The sequence below is a fragment of the Triticum urartu genome, unplaced genomic scaffold, assembly GCF_003073215.2.
Source record: "Triticum urartu cultivar G1812 unplaced genomic scaffold, Tu2.1 TuUngrouped_contig_4565, whole genome shotgun sequence".
NCBI lineage: Eukaryota > Viridiplantae > Streptophyta > Magnoliopsida > Poales > Poaceae > Triticum > Triticum urartu.
The window spans coordinates 3,662-23,857 of record NW_024115163.1 but is presented as its reverse complement, the minus strand read 5'-3'; the positions used below and the strand labels follow the sequence as shown (position 1 = coordinate 23,857).

At 49.8% G+C, this 20,196-nt stretch overlaps 1 protein-coding gene and 1 pseudogene across 1 annotated transcript; one reads left to right on the top strand and one right to left on the bottom strand.

Annotated features, from left to right (window-relative positions):
• Positions 1–8,814: 8,814 nt before the first annotated feature.
• On the top strand, positions 8,815–10,901 carry LOC125528008 (annotated as a pseudogene).
• Positions 10,902–10,937: 36 nt separating this feature from the next.
• LOC125528007 lies at positions 10,938–17,880 on the bottom strand. Its single transcript, XM_048692520.1, has 2 exons — positions 17,468–17,880; positions 10,938–11,877 (listed from the first exon to the last, which is right to left on the bottom strand). The coding sequence occupies exons 1-2, from the start codon at positions 17,618–17,620 to the stop codon at positions 11,683–11,685; spliced, it is 348 nt and encodes a 115-aa protein (XP_048548477.1). The 5' UTR covers positions 17,621–17,880; the 3' UTR covers positions 10,938–11,682.
• Positions 17,881–20,196: the final 2,316 nt, after the last annotated feature.

Here is a 20,196-nt window from a genome sequence, read left to right as displayed (position 1 = left end):
GCGCTCCGGCGAGGCCAGCCCGGCAGGTGGCTGCCCCTCCAGCGGTGCCGGTGGATGGGTTCCGCCACCCCAGGCCCACCCGCAAGGCGATGTGGCGCCGTCGGCGTGCTCTGCGGCGTCAGCAGGAGGCTGGCCCGTCTGTTCGTAGGGCGCCGCCCTCGCCGTCCTCGTCGTGGGAGCGGAGGGAGTTCCCGATCGAGCTGCAAGGTCTCTGCTTTAAGTGCTTTGGGGACGACCACAAGAAGCAGGATTGCCCAAACCGCCCCATGTGCTACCGCTGTGGTGTAGAAGGCCATGAATCGTTCCAATGCAAGCATCCTTGGAGCCCGGCCTCGGAGAGGGATCTGATCCGGTCGGTCCTGGCCAAGATGGGCCGTCTGGATCCATCTGTGGTGTTGGCTGGCGCTGGGAGACAGACCTCACCGGCGCCCAGGCAGGAGGTACCTGTGGTGCCTCCCTCGCCGGCGGCGGCTGAGCCTTTGTCCTCTGCTTGGCCACCAGCCCAGGCTGCTTCGGGGGGCATCTGCGTGCTCCAACGCTCCCCGGAGATGGAGGACATGGAACGGCGGCTTCGTCTGGCAGTGGTGGCTTACATTGGAGGTGTGAGGCCGTCGGTGGAGGCGGCGGAGGCCATTTCGGCACAACTGAAGATCCCACGTCACCGCTTCTCTGTTCATCGCTTCCAGCCGGAGGACTTCCTGATTGTCTTTGCCACCTCGGAGCTCCGCAACATCGCCCTCCGTTCCATCCCGGTTGACAATGGATACTTCAAGCTGTTCTTTAAGCCCTGGTTGCGGCAGGCACAAGCTACGGCCAAGGCAATGAGGGTGCGGGTAGACCTCATGATTGAAGGAATCCCCTCGCATGCGTGGTCTCGTGATACGGCTGCTGAGCTTCTAGGAAGTGCTTGCAAAATTGACAGCTTGGCGCCGGAGACAGCGGACAGATCGGATTTGTCGTTGTTCAAGGTGCGGGCCTGGTGTGTGCAGCCGGATGATATTCCGGTGGACAAGCGGTTGTGGATCCCTGAGCCGGAGTTGGAAGATGCACGGCAGTGGCGTGCTTCGTCTCGCCAATTCTTGGAATATTCGACGCTCATTCACATTGGCAGGATGTGGGACTTCAATGCCTCGGAGAACTGGCGTCGGTTGGAGAGCTCCGGCAGTAGCGGTCAGAGTGGGTTACCAGATGAATCTGGCGGCTTCTCTAGAGGTGGGGAGCGCCAGGTGCTGCCTTGGACGCGCGAGCAGAGGGATGACCGTGGTGGTGCGGCTGGAGCGTCCGGAGTTGGAGCTATAGGCAGATCCTTCAGGCAAGTTCTGATGGGCAGGTTGGGTGAATCCAACTGGCGGCTGCCGGCGATTAGTTCTGGCAGCACGTAGATGGCTGGAGCGCCGGCATGCCGGATCAACAATCCCGATGAGCCCCGTGCTTCGAGACAGGCGTTGGTGGTGCCAGCTTCCCCGGCCTGGGGCTTCGGGGGCCGCCCGGGTGGCGGCGGGGGCCCCGGCCACAGCGACGCCCCCACGACAGCTGGTGACTGTGGATCCTGTGCCGGAGACAGCTGTGCTGGCATGGGTGACGCCTCCAGTAGGCGTGGGACCCGAGACGGCTGCGGTGGTGGAGCCCGTTGTGCCGGGGATTCCCTCTATCCATTTGTCGTTGGCCAATCAAGAGGTAGTCGTGCCCTCCGTGGCAGCCGACAAAGGTGAGGTGGGTCTGGAAGGAGGTTGTGCCGGTGGCCCTCAGGATCCCGAGGCGGAAGTGGGGGGTTCATCGGGCACGCAGATTGGGGCAATCATTGCCGAGCCTGAGACGCGGGGGGTGGAGTGCGACGACGCGTTGGGGACAAAAATAATGGTTGGCACGCCATAGGAGATGCGGATTGGTTGGGTGTCGCAGGATGGGGGTGGGGGGGAGGCCAGTACCCGAGATGATGCTGCCCCCCCCCCCCCCCCCGCTGCGGGCTGGGCCCCGGTGGATGAGATCTTGTCGGCCTCTTCCGCTTTGGTGCATGTGGGCGGGCCCCAGGAGATTCCCCCACTGATGGACGTGACCCCGCCATGCAACCTATCGCTAGCGGGCATGCAGGATGTGACGTGCCCATGCAACGTGACTGTGATGGCAACCACGCCTCCCTTGGCTCACAACGTGCTGCCGGGTACGGTTGGTGGAGATCAGTTGGTTCATTGCCTGACGGACAAAGAACGAGTGGCGATGGGAAAGCTTAAATCCTTTTGTGCGGGTTTTCTCAAGAAGCTAGCACCTCCACTTCTGAAGGAGATTGAAGCTGTCAAAGGGGTGCAGTTGGGACAGGAGATGTGCACTCCTAGACGCACCACCCGCTCGGTGAGCATTGCAGCGCCTAGGAAGCAAAAGACCTCTGTAGCTGAAGCGATGCTTCTCAAGACCCTGGGTGTTGCAGAGGATGATCTTGCGGTCCAGGATGGTGCTTTAGGGTTGCTAAAAGAAATGTTTGATTCGCCTATTCAAGAGCGGCAGCTTAGAGCGATAGCAGCAATCTTTGGCAAGACTATTCCCATGGACTTGGAGAGGCTGGATGAGGGGCAATGGTGGGCACTGCGTGAGTCAGTCCCGCTTGTGCTTATTGGATGCTAGACGTCTAGATGTCTGGCACCAATGTGGAGTTGGTGTGTTGGAACGTGAGAGGGCTTAATAGTCCGGCCAAGAAGAAGGCCCTTAGAGAATTTGTAGATTCTATCACTGCGGCTATCATATGTATCAAGGAGACAAAATTGGCTGTTGTGGACAGGTTTACTATTATGCAATGTATTGGTCCAGCTTATGATGGCTTTGCTTATCTCCCGGCCAATGAGACTCGTGGAGGCATACTGTTAGCGTGGAAATCTAACCTTGTCCACATCTCTAACCTTGTCAATGACTCTCACTTCATCACGGGCTATGTTACCCCCCTGGTGGGATCGCCCTGGTGGCTATCGGTAGTGTATGGGCCACGGGAGGACGTGGAGAAAATTTCCTTTCTTGATGAGTTGGTGGAAAGGCGTGCTCTTTGCCCGGGACCTTGGATGGTCATTGGAGATTTCAATCTCATCCTTTGTGCTGCTGACAAGAGCAATGCCAATATTGACCGGAGAATGATGGGACGATTTAGGCGTTTTATTGATAACATGGAGCTTAAAGAATTATTCCTACATGGGCGCAAATTCACTTGGAGCAATGAGCGAGAGCTTGCCACCCTCACCAAGATCGACCGCGCTCTCGTCTCGGTTGATTGGGAACTGGAATATCCAAGCTGCGTGCTCCAAGCTCTGTCAACGAATGTCTCTGACCATTGCCCCCTGCACCTTGCGTTGGAGGAACACACTCTCACCCCCAGGCGCTTCAGGTTTGAAGTATTCTGGACCAAGATAGATGGATTTGAGGAGGCAGTCAAGGAGGCCTGGGTCTGCGAGCCGGGCATCTCGGATCCGTATAAGCGGCTGGATGAGCTCTTTAGGAACACCGCTAAATTCCTCATGGCTTGGGGGCAGAAAAAGATTGGCAATGTCAAAATCCAAATGGCAACCGCGAGATTGGTCATCAAGCTGTTTGATAAGGCCATGGAGGATAGAAGCCTGACTGCTAAGGAGAGATGGCTTTGTGGGACATTGAAAAAAACCCTGCTTGGCCTGGCTTCGCTGGAAAGAACGATTGCCAGGCAGCGTTCTAGGATTAAATGGCTTCGGGAGGGCGATGCAAACTCAAAATTCTTCCAGCTGTTTGCGAATGGGAGGAAGGCTCATAATTACATCCCGGCGATCTCGGTCAGAGGGCAGATCATCACCGATCAACATGGCAAGGAGTCTGCTTTCCATCAGGCGTATAAGGAGATTCTGAGCTCTGCGAAGGCGAGGGATTTTACTATCGACCTGCAATATCTGAACATGGAGCCTATCAACTTATCTGATCAGGATGCCATCTTCTCTGAGGAGGAAATCTGGGAGGTCATTAAAGGCATGCCTGCTGACAGAGCGCCTGGGCCGGACGGATTCATTGGGCTTTTCTTCCACAAAGCCTGGCCTGTTATCAAGGGGCATGTGATCGCTGTGATTCAGAAGTTCATGCTGGACAATGGTCGAGGTTTTGGCAGATTTAACAAGGCGCTGATTACCCTAATCCCTAAAAAGCCGGATGCCTCAGAGATTGGTGACTTTAGACCGATCAGCTTGCTGCATAGCATCCCTAAAATCTGCGCAAAGCTCTTAGCTATCAAAGTGTGTGGGCGTATGGAGGAAATGATTCACCCTAATCAATCTGCCTTTATCAAGGGCAGAAATCTTCATGACAACTTCATGCTGGTACGTCAAGTGGCGAGGAACCTACACAAACGGAAAGCCAAGGGAGTTCTGGTTAAGATGGACATCTCGAGAGCTTTTGATTCGTTGTCCTGGCCATTCCTTTTTGAAGTGCTTCGTGCGAAAGGGTTCCCGGAGAAATGGAGATCGCTCATTGCCACGCTTTTATCATCGGCTAGTTCGAGAGTGATTGTGAATGGCAGCGTTGGAGATAAGATCTTGCATGCTTGTGGCTTGAGGCAGGGCGATCCAATCTCTCCTCTCCTTTTTGTCATTGCGATGGATGCCCTGTCGACCCTCATAGTTCAGGCACAAGTTGCTGGAGTTCTAAGCCCGATGCCAGGATGTTCTCCGGTCTAACGGCTATCGATTTATGCGGATGATGTGGTTCTCTTCATCAGGCCGACTCTCATGGATCTGGCTTTTGTTAAGGAAGTTATGCACATATTTGGAGAGGCGTCGGGACTGAAGATTAACTATCAAAAGTCTTCGGCAATCATGATCAGGCCGGGTGCGGGAGACACCGAAAGAGTTGCTGCAGCGCTACCGTGGAGGATTCAAACTTTCCCGTGTAAATACCTTGGCCTCCAACTCTCGATCAAGCAACTAACTCGCAACCAGTGGCAGCCTATGGTGGATGCGGTGCTCAATTTCCTGCCAGGATGGTCGAGAGGTCTGATAACTAGGCCTGGCAGATTGGTTTTGATCAACAGCATAGTTAGAGCGAGGCCTATCCATCATCTTATCGTGGCCAACGCTCCGAAGTGGGCCTTGGATAGCATTGACAGAGGGTGTAAGGCGTTTTTCTGGGCCGGTTCAGAGGAGATTCACGGTGGACAGTGCCTAGTGGCCTGGAGCAGGGTTTGCCGACCCAAGGAGCTTGGCGGGCTGGGCGTGTTGAACTTGCACACACAAGGGATTGCACTCCGGCTCAGATGGGAATGGCTCAGACGTACTGACAGCTCCAAACCTTGGCAAGGGCTGGCTATGTCGGCAGACAAGGAGATGCAAGCCGCCTTCACTAGCTTGGTGCATTGGACTCTGGGCAATGGTAGTCAAATCCTCTTCTGGAAGGATAGATGGCTTCATGGTCTTCGCATTTTGGAAATTGCACCACTGGTGGTAGCGCATGTTCGAACCCAAACGGTGAACCAGCGGTTGGCAAAGGATGGGTTGACCTCAAGCAATTGGATTAATGACATCAAAGGTGAGCTGTCAACGGACGGGCTTGTCCAGTTCATCCAACTGTGGGAGAGATTAGATGCTGTGGAGCTTGACCCCTCACGGGAGGATCAAGCGATTTGGAAGTGGTCGGCTTCGGGACAGTACTCGGCTTCTTCGGCTTACCGGATCATGAACGAGGGGTCTATCAGATTGGGTTGCGCAAAAGGACTGTGGAAATGCTGGGCTCCACTGGGCTGCAGACTGTTCATGTGGTTGGCGCTGCAGCAAAGACTTTGGACCTCCGATCGTAGATTCCGGCATGGACTTCAGGATGCTACATTTGTTTGTTTTCTATGTGATCAAGAGGAGGACTCGGTGGAGCATATAATGCTTCAATGTGTTTACTCGAGGCAGGTGTGGTTCCAATGCCTCAGGTGGGCTAAGATCGACATGCGGATGATGCCCTCGCCGACGGATATACTACAGGATTGGTGGCCAACTGTCCGGAAGCGGATCACCAAGGCGTATCGAAAGGGATTTGATTCGCTGGTGCTTTTGATTTGTTGGAACATTTGGAAGCAAAGGAATGGGAGAGTTTTTGGTGGACATGGCATTTGCAAGGAAGCGGATCTCTCCATGAAGATTCATCAAGAGCTGCAACTTTGGCTAGCGGCAGGAGCAAGGAGTGTTCAACACTTGTGTGAGTAGTCGTGTTGGTAGGATAGGAGTGGGAGTCTAGTTGGCCTTGCCGACTTGTGGTGATGGCCAAAACAAGCCTCTTGTAATTATTTCTCCCTTCTATAAAGCTTAGGTACGCTCTTGGCGTACTCTCAAAAAAAAACAATCTGAATCGGGAGAAAAGCAAACTAGAGGAGAACTATCAGAAGTTAGTTGTCGATGTCAACTGCCTCTTGGATGCCCAGGAACAGATGGCCATGGAGTTCAACTACCAGCAGTTTAAGAGGTCCAATGAATAGGAGAAGATGGCTTGCTGGACAATTCAGTGGGCAACTTGAAGGGAGAGCTGGGAGAGAAAGAGGAGGAGACACCAAGCTGCGAGAAAAGGCTGACATATGGAAGCATCATCAACGTGCACAAGCTAATGTGATTAGGAACCAGAAGTTCAACCATTTGAAAGAGAAGGAAAGACTTACATAAGAGAGGGGAAGTTGGCGTTTCAGTGGGTTGCTCTGCCGACGGTTGGTCATTTGATGGTCCAAAGACCTTGATGTAATATTTATTATGTTTAAGATACTTTCTACTTCCAGCGAATTTTTATCGGGAAACATTTGTATACGGCCGACCGGCCCAACTTTGCGCCAGCCGCTCGTGTCGCTCAATTCGAACTAATCGTGCATGTCACAACTAGTACCTTATCTCCTCGGCTGATCTGCGTCATCTCTCTCACATGCATCTCTATCTTCCCTGCGCTGACGACCGCCAACCTCCTTCTCCCCCGCGTCGACGGCCGCCCACCTCCAGCTCCCCCGTGTCGATGGCCCTACCTTTGCTCTCCAGCGTCGCATCCATGGAGCTGCCACCGTCGCCGGATTTGCTGCAACCAGCCCCGCGCCTGCCGCGTACTCCCCGGTCTTGTCACGAGCACAACAAACACCGACGAGCTCGAGGCCACAACTTACGAGCTACGCCCCCGACGCAGTGCTGCGTGCTGCAACCCCGACAGCCGTCGTTGCTGGAGATGGTGGTCATAGGAGCTGCAAATGGCAGCAGCCCGCGCTAGAGCGAGGTGCGTTTTTGGTGGCGTGGAGTCGACATGCTACAACAGGCACGATTTTGAGCTACAACTGGCGTTTCCTTTAGCTAGAACCAATGAGTTTTTTTTGTTGTGGCCGGCAACGGTGATGCAATTTTGCTGGAGTTGGCTTCTTCTTTTGCTGGACTGACAAATTTTTTCGCTTCAACCCGCCAAAAAATTTGGCCAGCCGGCACCTAGCATCGGTCATTTTTATAATAGATCTTGGTACTTTGAAAAAAATAAAAGTGAAGGCTTAGGAAAAAAAGACTGAGGGCCAATCCATACTTTTGGCCCCCCTCATGCCAGGGGCGAATTTACCGTACGGGCACCCTAGGCACGTGCCCGGGCTCCATCCTGTCAATTTTTTAAACTATAGCGAACCTTCCTAGGCATCATAATACGATGAAAAGTACGTAAACTTCTCTAACTGGGCCAGTCTGAGCATTTTTCTACAGTTTGGCTAAGCAATCACATGGACCACAACAACCAGTAGGCCTTGTTTGCTCGATCGATCCATGAATGGACTGAAGCAGAATCGATCGATGCCTGTTCGTTTTCGTGCGCAGGAACGCGAGATCGGAGTCGCGACCTTACCATCTGCTGCGCGGCTGCGCCTCCGACGCGGTGAGGGCGCGATGCAGACCGTCGCCTGACGGAACCCGGCAGCCAGATTAATATCGGCCGGCAAGATTGCAAAAGAGATCAGAGATAACACGCGGCCAGGCCTCGGCTATGAATCCGGCGGGCGACGGTCAAGATCGGAAGCACAAGCGCGGGCGCCACAACGGCGAATCCTCCTGTACCACCAGTGAGAATTCAACTCTGGCTCGATCGGACGTTGGGTCGTCAGCGTCGACACTAACCACATGAGCAGCGGCAGGCCGACAGCGAGCGCTCAACCCGTTGAAGGGCATGACCAAGAGAAATCCAGTAGCAGAGCGCCAACAATTAAGGCTAAAGGCAAGTGGTAACTAGGTGAGTTATTTGATTTGGTATTGTATTCAAGTTTTTATTTACTTCTTTGATCTATAAAAACATCAGTGCATATATTGCACATGACATTTATTCAAATATATGATACTTATCGTGTTTGATAGACCAAAGTAAATTTTAGCTTACGAGATGCCCGGACTTTGGCAATTCGCTGGCTCCGCCACTGCCTCATGCACGACTTAACAGCAACTTAAGGGCTGGCCCGGCCAGAAGTATGTGATGACTGCTTTTTGCCTCGACAGACCCTGAACCAACAAGCTGGTGTATATGCTTTGCGTCATCGGCCAAATGTGCGTCGCTGCCAGACTATTTAGACTGCGAAGTACGCTCCAAAGCGAGCGGTGTGGTACTAATTTTTGTTTACGCGCGGTGTGGTACTAAAACGCACACGGGACACGGCGAACTGAGCGGTGTGCTCGTTCCCGCGTAGCAGCAGCTAAACGCTCGCTGGGCCACCTCCTCTTCCGACCACCTCCTCTTCAGCATTATATAAGCAACACGTACACGCATACAGTCCAATCCAGGTCACTACGGCTTTCTATCAAGACACGATATGAAGAGGAGCTTCAGGTCCGGTAATGACGGCGATGGTGGAGAGATGGGCGGGGCTTGCATCGGTGGTGGCGACCAACATCTTCCTCGGCTGACTTCTTCCCCTCTGTCAAAGCCTACCTCAGTGATGCCTGCGCCCACCGCGTGCCCAAGCTCAAGGCCGAGCTCGGCAAGGACAACAAGAACCTCAGGGTCTCTGTTGACGACCACGAGAAGGTCATTGACGACTTCCCTGGGACCACCATGAGGATGTCCTTGACGACTTCTCTGGGACTCCTACCTTCCTTTCATCCTCGGCGAGGGTCGCGCTGTCACCGTCAAGAACATCCCACGCCGCCTCTTCACCAACAATGCCAGCGGCAGCTCGAACCCCTACTGGGGCAAAAGCGTCTGGAGCCACGTCCACTTCGAGCACCCCGCCACCGTTGACACACTCGCCATGATCTCTGATGAGAATGAGGCCGTCATCAACGACCTCATGCATGGCATTCCAGGAGAGCAAGGAATACTACGCCAAGATCGGCAAGGCATGGAAGCGTGGGTACCTCCTTTACGGACCGCCCGACACCGGCAAGTCCACCATGATCGCCACCATGGCCAACTTCCTCGACGACGGCGTCTATGAGCTCAAGCTCACGACGGTCAAGAACAACTGCGAGTTGCGGAAGCTCTTCATCGAGACCACAGGCAAGTCCATCATCGTCATAGAGGACATTGACCGCTTCGTCAACCTCACCGGAAAACGCAGCAAGGACAAGAAGACCGCAAGCGACAAGGACTCCAACAATGATGACAAGCCCAAGGTACCGGTAGAGCCGGAGAAGGATGATGTCACCAAGGTGACGCTCTCAGGCCTGCTTAACTTCATCGACGGGCTGTGGTCTGCTTGCGGAGGTGAGGGGATCATCATCTTCTCCACCAACCACAAGGAGAAGCTGGACTAGGTGTTGATCCGGAGGGGCGGAGTGGACAAGCAAATCGAGATGTCCTACTACCGCTTCGAGGGATTCAAGGTGCTCGCCATAAACTACCTAGATGTCATCGAGCACAAGCTCTTTGGGGAAATTTAGCGGCTGCTCGAGGAGACAGACATGTCGCCTGCCGACGTTGCAGGGAACCTTATGCCCATGTGGAAGAAGCAAAAGAGGGAGCCCGACGAGTGCTTGACAGGCCTCATTGAGGTGCTCAAGCAGGCCATGGAGGATGCGGCGGCAACCAAGGTGAAGGAGGCAGAGGAGGCCAAGGAGGCCGCAACAAAGAAAGCCAAGGAGAAAGAGGAGGCAGAGGTGAAGAAAGCCAAGGAGGAAGACAAAGGGAAGGACAAAGCACCGGAGGAAGCCAATGGAAATATCAACGAGTGAAGTGATCTCAAGCCAGGAAGCCAAGGAAAACGAGTGCGCTTCTTCACTATTGCTTCCTTGCAAAAGAAAAATGCAGTGATCTCACTTGTAATGCTGCTACATATAAAGCGTGCAACAATACAAAATGCTAACAAGACCCACTGAAGGACAACGAAAGCAAGGTGATGCTCTCATGCTTGCTTAACTTCATCGACGGGCTATGTCAGCATCCGTCCGTGAGCGAATCATCATCTTCACGACGAACCAAAAGGAGAAAATGGACCCGGCACTGATCCGAGAGGGCAGGATGGACAAGCAAATCGAGATGTCCTATTGCCTCTTCGAGGGCTTCAAGGTGCTTGCCAAGAACTACCTGGATGTCGTGGAGCATGGTCTGTTTGGGGAGATTCAACGGCTGCTCGAGGAGACCGACATGTTGCCCACCGATGTGGCAGACAACCTGATGCCAATGTCGACGAAGAAGAAGAGGGACCCTAATTAGTGTTCATCAGGCCTCATTGAGGCGCTCAAGCAGGCCAAGGAAGACACGGCAGCAGCAAAGGCGAAGGTGAATGAGGAAGATGAGGCAGAAGTGGAGAAAGCTGAGGAGAAAGAGGAGCAAAGGAGAAGAAAGAAAAGGAGAAAGACAACGGGAAGGGCGTAACACCAGAGGAAGCTAAAGGAGGAATCAAACAAGGTGACGAGTGAAGTGATATATAGGAGTAGAGTGAGCTTGTTAGTGCTCTCTTACAAACACAAACAGATGCAGTGGTTGTCTAAATAAAATATGTAACGCACGGGCCCTTTTGCTAGTAATACCAAATGCTAACATGATACTGAGTGTCGTTTGCATATATATAAGTTTATTCTCTACAAAAGACAGCAGTCTGGCGTATATAACTCACCTACAAAACTTCTTTGTTCTGATGAACAATACAAATGCTACGGCAGACCCGAAACACAAACACATGCCATAATCAGGAAGGGGAGTGCGAAGCAGTGCTTACCGGCGCAGGCAAACTCACCTTGTGGCGACTCCTTGCCATAGAAGCGCCTTTGGAAACCAGAGCCGACGTAGAGCTATGCGTGGAAACCGGAGGAGATGATAGCATGGCCTACACCCATGACCAGAAGCGTCGCTGCTATGAAAAAGGCCAGCCTACTCCTCGTGAACCTCCCCGAGAAGTTCCAGATGCTCCAGAGCGACACCAGGGTGCTGGTCTCCCTGCTCGTTTACTCAAAGAGAGCCCCTGATCTGGCTGATGTTGTTCACCCTGGCTAGCCCCGATCCCATTCCACAGGCCATCGCAAGGAAGAGCAGTCAGAAGTCAGTTTACACATGGCCTGCACCACATTCATGTTTTCTTTGTGCGACGACATGTCCTGACCAGATCCCACAAGCGCAGTGCTAGAGCTGGCTCTTCTCATTGTTTCGATTCCATCTTGTGAGCTGTTATAACAATAACTGTTGGAGACATGATCAACAGCAGGAGTATCGCGAAGCAAACACTCTGTCCAGCTGAACTTATCACGAATACTTGGTCACAGATTATGACAACCATCAGGTACCCGGCAACAGAAACGGCCATAAGAGCGAAGGCATCAAGGAACTTCTTGTTGTACCACCGATGAGCACTGTGGACATCGACAAAATACATGAGCAGCAATGCGACGACTGTGGCCTGTGGGTAATATCGTGTGGCCTGTGGGTAATATCGCTAGCATAAGTATTGCTCCACCCAAAGCCCAGAAAACCCTGTTCGGAAAATGCATAGATCATTTAATACCATAATAAAGGAGTAGGGCATATATGTACTTGTGTAACAAGAAAAAACATGATACACTGCCTAATAAATGTGCCTTACGATTGCTAGTTTGGTACGTCGTCGAGAAACAGAGTGCAGGTTAGGATTATTCAGCAAAATGTGTGCAATGTTGGATCGACACACGTTTGCATCGTCCGAGTTAGGAATATAGTTAGCTGAAAACTCAAGACAATAACACTGAAAGTTCGTGCAATTAACGCAAATGATAGCTCCACCCAGTGTCAGGAGTAGATACAGGATTTCAGAAAACAAACATGGTGCTGAAAGGATGAGACCAGCAAAAGAAGGCTGCATTATTGCCTCTCTGATGTCTTTGGGCAGAGCAAATTATAATGAAACAGTGACTGCGCCTACACAATTGTACTCTTCTTCTAGAACCAGTGATGCTGCCTCCCAAAGGAGCAAGAATTCCTACCATGGTTATACTGTATGTATGAATTATACTATAATAATTCTAATAAATCACATTACTGTACTTTTCCAGAATAGTTCGTATGTATTTTTCTGCTAATTTCAGCATGTACAGGATCTGCATACTGTACTTTTCCTCGATCAAGTCTACATCAGCCACGAGAACTACTTCGACATCAACCAAGTCCGTGACAACAACGACTACTACCTCAACGACGCTAGCGTCTTTGAACTTGATCAAGTCTACCTCGAACATGGCTACTATTGTGAAGGATATCACCACCGCTCTGGCAGTTCCATGGGATCCGGGCATAAATTCTTCGGTGTCGGCTTGGGGTCAAGCCGAGTTTTAAGGAGGGAGGAATATCACGGGAACTACTTCATCAACCACAACCAAAGAGGCTCAATGCCGGCCCACGAGGCCCAAACAGACTGCAAAGCCCAACCCGAGGAGGCTTGACCTGATATATAGAGGAACACATCGCTTCAGAGAAGGGGATGGAAGAACTGGAAGCCGAACTGGCCGCCGTTGGGCGTTTTCCCTCTCCCACCTCCCGGCTCTAGCTTCCCAGATCCCCTTTCTTGCTGATAGAAACTTGTATCTGTGACTGAATTCCTTGTATCCATTATCCATTGAGTAATTTGTATCTAGGTTCGTATCATTTGGTATTCAAAGCCAATCCCCCACCTCCCACCTACAAAATTTCCCCACCATCGTCACCATGAGCAGCCTAGCTGAGCAATTCGATCGGATCCGGGACGCTGTGCGCGAGTTGATGGAGTTGGTCGGCACAGATTCTGAAATCATCAAGTCTCCCGTGCAAGAGCCAATGACTGAGGAGATTGCGGTTGACCACGACAACGTCATTGCCGGTCTTGCACCTGCGGTGAGTATCCCCGATGCCAGCCTCGACGTTGGCGTTGACGAGGCCGTGCCTCATGTCATCTCACCACCAACCATCATCATCGAGGAGGCCGCTGAGGTCGTCCTTTCTGCTACCAGCAGCTCATGCTCCTTGTTGCATGCCATGTGTTCAACAGAATACCCAAGCCAGAAGGGTGCCACATTGGCTTCTGTGTTCCCCCCAGCCGCAACACCTACGTCGCTCACGGCCACGGTCGTCGTCGTCCCCTTGCTTGCTGCACCTGCGGCAAGCGGCGGAACCCTCGACAGTAGCCACAACGGAAGTGGCCTAGGAATGCTGCCCCTGACTCCGTGGAGTGTGTCTGCATCCTTCACTGAGTCTCCGGGGCTCTGGCCAGCCCAGCTGTGCTGGTTGTCTGTTCTCCTCGTGCTGGACACCAAGTCGTCCTCAAGGTGTTCGACAACGTGCCTCATCAACCACACCGGGTTGTTCATGTACATGTCCATCGTATATGTGATCCCGAGTATCATGCGACCGAGACAAGGGCTACGACCAAGGCCATGGCCTTCCTTCATCGGTGACCAAGCTGCACATGGTGAGAGCGCTGCCACTAATGAAGCAGAGTACAAATGGAAGCCACTCTTCGGCTCTCGAATAAATTCAAAGACTAATGTCTTTGTGCCACTCAGGCAAACTGGAGGAAACAATGACAGACGGTTTTCGAGTCCTGGGAACACGACGCCCGTCAAGTAGTACTCTCAGGAAGGATTCTTAGAAAAAATCGTTGCTACTTTGTCATCAAAGGTGCTCCGGCAGGTACCATGGCCATTCATTGTGTGCAGCCATGTATGTACCGTGTTGCAGTTGGATGAATTTAGGAGCCTCATGAAGATTTCTTCAGCTGGTATGCCCAGACAACACTCAGTTGAATTTCTTACTGGAGATGAGCTAGTATTGGGTTGTCCTGTAGAGCCACAGTCAATTTCCTCCTGGGAGTATTTGCAATATAAGTTGCTGCAGCCGTGGACTCCATCACTTCAAACAAATTTCAAGAATGAGGCCTTACAGGAAGAGAAAATGGTGGGTTTCATGGTGGCATTAATAGGACAGATGCATTGGCTTCTTTGGGACTACTTCTCATTTGATGAAAATTTTAGTGTGCCACATGTTGCCCAAAGAGTCCTGTGTGTCACATCACCATGGGGTCCCGGTGTTCACAAAAATCCAATGACGAATCACATGGGTTGGCTGGAACTTGAGATAGCCGCCTTGATGACTATTGTGAAGGCTGAGTTCATAAGTAGCGGCCTACAGGTTCATCCCAGTGAGAATGCTCAAGTAAATTTCCCCTGGTCCAGTTGTTACTTATTTCTTCAGGTTGGAAAGTTGCAGAATGTTATGGTGAAGCTCAACACTTGGCCCTCTGGAGGATGGTTCTTATCGGCCGTGACATTCTCACCAAATCTGCACGCAATTGTGTGCTGCAACAAGGCAGTGAGCATTCAATCTCTCGTTGTTGCCCTTCATATGACTGAATGCTGTGGTGTGTTAATCTCAGTTATAGTCACTCACACCATATGGTTACACAAACTGGTATTCCCTGATGGTAGCCTGGTATACACGCAAGTCAGAACTGGGAGCATTTTATTCATTTGGACCTCTCAGGGAGCTCATAAAGACAAGGGATATTTTTCTGTACAGCTGCCTTTGGTGGATCAGGAGCTATGGAGGATTGCGGAATATTGGCGGTCAGATATTCAAGGTTTGCTGTTGGCCAATACAATTTTAGAAGATTCTTTCTGGCCTGGGCAACATATCATTGAAGCATGCCTTGCGAGCCCTTATCACAGGTTCATGGGCGCAATTGATGTCGAGTGGCTCTACACCCATAATTCTTATGGAGAACTTACAGTAGTTGACAACCAGCTGAAGAGTAAAGAGATTGTCACAACTCGGCCAGTCGGTTCTGATGAGTTTAAATGTCTGGAGGCCTTGTCGAGTATTCTACATTGCACTGATAACTATTTGCGAGTAATTATGTTCGATGAGATTGAGCCGCAGCTTACTGTGCATTGGATGAAATTTGTAGTTCAGGGCAAGACTATTGCTGTATCCAACATCACCAAGTCCTCAATGGTATGTACTCCCGTCAATCACCTATGTTTGGAGGAATATCTAGTTTGTCCAAGTCACAACTTCTCTATTGCACCTGAACTTACATTATGCAAGAGCGGAAAGTTGGAGTTTAACAACAGGATTTCCTATATGGCGGAGCAGTACACTGAGGTTAATTCTTATATGACGAAAATTGGACTGCATTCCTTGTTTGTGAGCATCAGCGCAGTAGAGCGAACCTCTCAAAGGAATAACCCCATTCATCAAATGGTCGAGCAGCGATTGTCATTTCCTGCAAGTACCAAGCCAGCACACATACAAGCTGCAGTTTGTGAGAATCAAGGAGTGTACTCCTTATTCTGCAATTGCTCATGTGGCAATCCCAACACTATTGCTATTGGGGTTGAGTGCTCTGACAGGCAAGGAGTGTACCCCCACAGCAAAATTATTTTGGACTATCATAGTAGGCTTGGTTGTCTGAATCTTGGGTTTCTGTTAACATGGCCAGATGTCTCAACGGTTCAAATTAACGTGTTACCTTGCACTGAACTTAGCTCCTAGAAACATCCAATGCCAAGTGTGGACCAGCTGATGTTGAAGAGCTCCTATGGATGCCTTGTTCTTGCAAACACTTCTCCAAAAATAATGCTCGAGTGCTCTGCTACTGAGTTGGTGAGCTGCAAACTCTCAGAGGCTCATGCCACAGAGTTCTATATCAATTGCTCGGTACATTTGAGGTTTGAATTCAGTCCCTTGATGGTTTGGAAGATTGCTTGGGTGCTTGGTTCTGTGTGTACTATTGTTGCATACAACTCCCAGTGTGCAGTCTTTACAAGACTGAATGGTTGGCATGTGATGGGTCAACCAAGTGCTCTCAAGTGTATCTCCCTGAGCGGCAAGCAAAATTTGAAGGACGGAGGAGTCTTATGCTTATGGACATCTTCCTCGATCAAGTCTACATCAGCCACGAGAACTACTTTGACATCAACCAAGTCCGTGCCAACAACGACTACTACCTCAACGACGCTAGCGTCTTTGAACTTGATCAAGTCTACCTCGAACATGGCTACTACCGTGAAGGATATCACCACCGCTCTGGCAGTTCCATGGGACCCGGGCATAAATTCTTCGGTGTCGGCTTGGGGTCAAGCCGAGTTTCAAGAAGGGAGGAATGTCACGGGAACTACTTCATCAACCACAACCAAAGAGGCTCAATGCCGGCCCACGAGGCCCAAACAGACTGCAAAGCCCAACCCGAGGAGGCTTGACCTGATATATAGAGGAACACATCGATTCAGGGAAGGATGGAAGAACTGGAACCCGAACTGGCCGCTGTTGGGCGTTTTCCCTCTCCCACCTCCCGGCTCTAGCTTCCCAGATCCCCTTTCTTGCTGATAGAAACTTGTACTCCCTCCATTCCCTTATACAAGGCCACAAACTCAAATTACATGTACCTAGGTAAAATTTAATGACTACTTTGCAAGCCAACTTTTCTTCTTGTTAACTGGGATCATTAATATGCCCGTATGCATGCAAGGAAGGAATGAGAAGGAAGTAGCATAGTGTCATTATGACTACATACATGCAAGTATTTTAAACAAGTTGCTAGTATGAGAAAACATCATTAAATTTTGCTTCGGTTACTGGTAGTGGCCTTGTATAGATGCAAAATGTATTTTTCATAGTGGCCTTGTATAAGGGAACGGAGGGAGTATCTGTGACTGAATTCCTTGTATCCATTATCCATTGAGTAATTTGTATCTAGGTTCGTATCAGCTATGCCACCAGAACAGATTCCTCACAGTCACAGCACATAAGAAAGAAAGGAACTGAAAGCAAACAAAACACATGGTTCTTCTGATTTTTGATTCCTCAGTCACAGCAGAGGATGTGGCCGTTTTGATTTCACATGGATTTTTTGATACTTCTGATTTCATCTGTATACTTTGTTTTTTATTTCAGCATATACATCATCTACACAGGGTTGTATTGTAGCATGAATCGCAATAGGTCTAATTAATCACATCATTTAGGTACTGACGCAGAGGAGAGACTGAATACTGCATAATTAGCAGTACAGTATATAGAAAGAAAGCCAGCGAGGGGGGGGGGATCAGGACGGCAGTACCTTCAGGATGCCGTTGACGGTGCCGCGGTGGCCGGGGAAGTTCTCGACGGCGGTGACGACATCGGCCGTATATAGGAAGGTCCGCGCCTGCGCGGCGAGCAGCATGTCGAGGGCTCGAGGCAGACGAGCGGGATCGGGGCCGGCGAGCCACATGGGGAGGTACCCGGCGGCACAGAGCGATGCAAGGGATTCAGTGGCCCACGGGCGCCTACGCGGAGAGGAAGCCGGCGTTGGCGCCCACGTCCTTGATCGCCGGCGAGTATACACCGGATCAGTAGCTGGCCCCCGCGAAGCTGTGGATTAGTGCGCTCGCCGCGAGCGCCGACCATCGGCCCACGCGGCCATCGCCGCCTCCCCCCGCCGGAACAGACGAGGAAAAACAAAGCTTTTTTTTTTGTGCGGCTCCTGATGTATCTGCTTCAACTCCTTTGGTTTGAAGGAATTTCATAGGATAGGATTTTTATAGGATTTTTTCCTTTAGAGCCCTTTGATTCATAAGAATAGATTTCTATTCCTACATAGGATTGGTTCCTATCCTTCACATTTCATAGGAAAATAAAAATGAGCATAGACTCAATGAAAAAATTCCTTTGGTGTCAACCAAATGACATCTCATTTCCTATTCCTACTCATAGGATTTGAGATACATGCCATCTCAGGCCTCTTTTGGTTCATAGGATAGGATTATCATACGAAAAGGAATCTTGTAGGAAATGAGATGACATGTATCTCAAATCCTATGAGTAGGAATAGGAAACAAGATGTCATTTGGTTGACACCAAAGGAAATTTTTCATTGAGTCTAGGCTCTTTTTTATTTTCCTATGAAATGTGGAGGATAGGAACCAATCCTATGTAGGAATAGGAATCCATTCCTATGAACCAAATGGCTCTAAAGGAAAAAATCCTATAAAAATCCTATCCTCTAGAATTCCTATGAAATTCCTCTAAACCAAAGGAGGCCTCATTTCCTACAAAATTCCTATTCCTATGATAATCCTATCCTATGAACCAAAAAAAGAAAGGGCTCCTATGATGTGGGGCCTTTTTTATGTTGACACGTAAGCTGCTATGCGACACGCAATAGCCGCCCGCGTCGTTGACGGTATGGGCCAACTGAGAGGAAACCACTGCATTTGTTAAAATAGAAAATTTGAGCATTTTTTTAATAAAACTTTTAATTTTTTTTGGCTCTGATCTATTCATCATATCATGGCAGTTAAAAATACAAAAATAAAAAACATGCATCTATGATTACAGACCATTTAGAGACGACTACAAATACCCGAGCGAGCCGACGGCTTGCCGCAGTTATCACCTATCTCTCACCGGAGCCATACCAAACTTGTTGTAGTAGGCAATCGAAAAGTGATCTTACTAATGCCCCACAAGACCAGCACACTAAAACAATAACCGTATTTGTAGAAAATTTGAACATGATGGCAAAAACAAATGATTGATTTCTTTTGTGAAAATGAACCTATATATAGCGTTGTCCGAATTGTTCAGGGATTTTTATTACATGACTAGGTAATTGCCCGTGCGTTGGTACGAGAGCCGAACAATTTTCAGCCCAACAAAAATAGTCTCATGGGAAAATATGATGTTTTGGGTTCACCGGACAATCTACTGGATCTTACAAACATGGCCCACATTAAAATAAATAAACATAAATTTTACATAGTAGTGTCAAACAAACATTTACAAAGGACAGTAAAAACAATGATAGGCAAGTTCAAATTAAACGAATCAAATTCGCATCATGATAATCAGGTTCATCACAACACTCTCTTTCCAATTATGTTCCCTATGATGTGGCTAAAATATTCCCTACGCTTGTTGGAATCATAAATAACAGGGAATTCCCATCATATGTCAATATGTCAATTAAAAAGTCACTCCATAGTGTGTGCCTATTATGTGTATAAATTGGACTGGTAAAAGTGTCCGTGCGTTGCAACGCGAGAAACAAATTATCACACTTAGCGCCCCATCCTTGTCACCACTTATTTTCTTTGTCCTCATTGTCGGTCACGATGTCCACTACACGACGAACATTCCACCTAAGCTTCGAGTCAATAAAGAATCGTCTACATACACAGACCAATGAACGGTCGCGTTTGAGATCCCGGCCACATCCGCACAATCTAACTTGCGCCTTGTGTTTGTGCTATCCATATTTTATATTGTAGTAGTTCAGTACCAGTCCGTAAAGAACACAAAAAATCTCCAAATTTAACTTTAGTTTAAAATGATCAACACCTTTTTTGCGGGGTAAAATGATCAACACCAAAGAACAGGGGAGGTTGCGAGTTTGATTCATGTCACGGTCAACTATTTTTGTCTCATCTCCTAAACGGGCTGGTGGGTTTGATTTGTTGGGCCGGGTCGCATAGACAGGTTGGGAGGGTATTGTTTTTTTATTCATGGAACGTAATACAGACGAACGGGGCATAGGCCCGGCGGCCCAGCACAGACGATCTGTAGAATAGCCTAGCTAAGTATGGAGGAACGCTATGGACATACCAAATGAGAGGCCAAATAATATTATACCTCCATTTATATAAAAAATAACGTATATGCCCGTGGGTTACAACGGGTAAAAAAGTGATATAAATTTAGTGAGGATTGTATGCACAAACATAACATTCAACGTGTTATAAAGTTGGCGAAAATTTAGTAAGGATCATAAGTGGGTCCACTGCAACTGAAGAAAAAACAATGTGAATT

Excerpts from the sequence above, each read along its gene's own strand:
- LOC125528007 (XM_048692520.1), bottom strand. The coding sequence starts at position 17,620 with ATGTGGCTCGCCGGCCCCGATCCCGCTCGTCTGCCTCGAGCCCTCGAC. Across the intron at positions 11,878-17,467 it reads CCGTCAACGGCATCCTGAAG|GGTTTTCTGGGCTTTGGGTG; the intron begins GTACTGCCGTCC and ends TTTTCCGAACAG.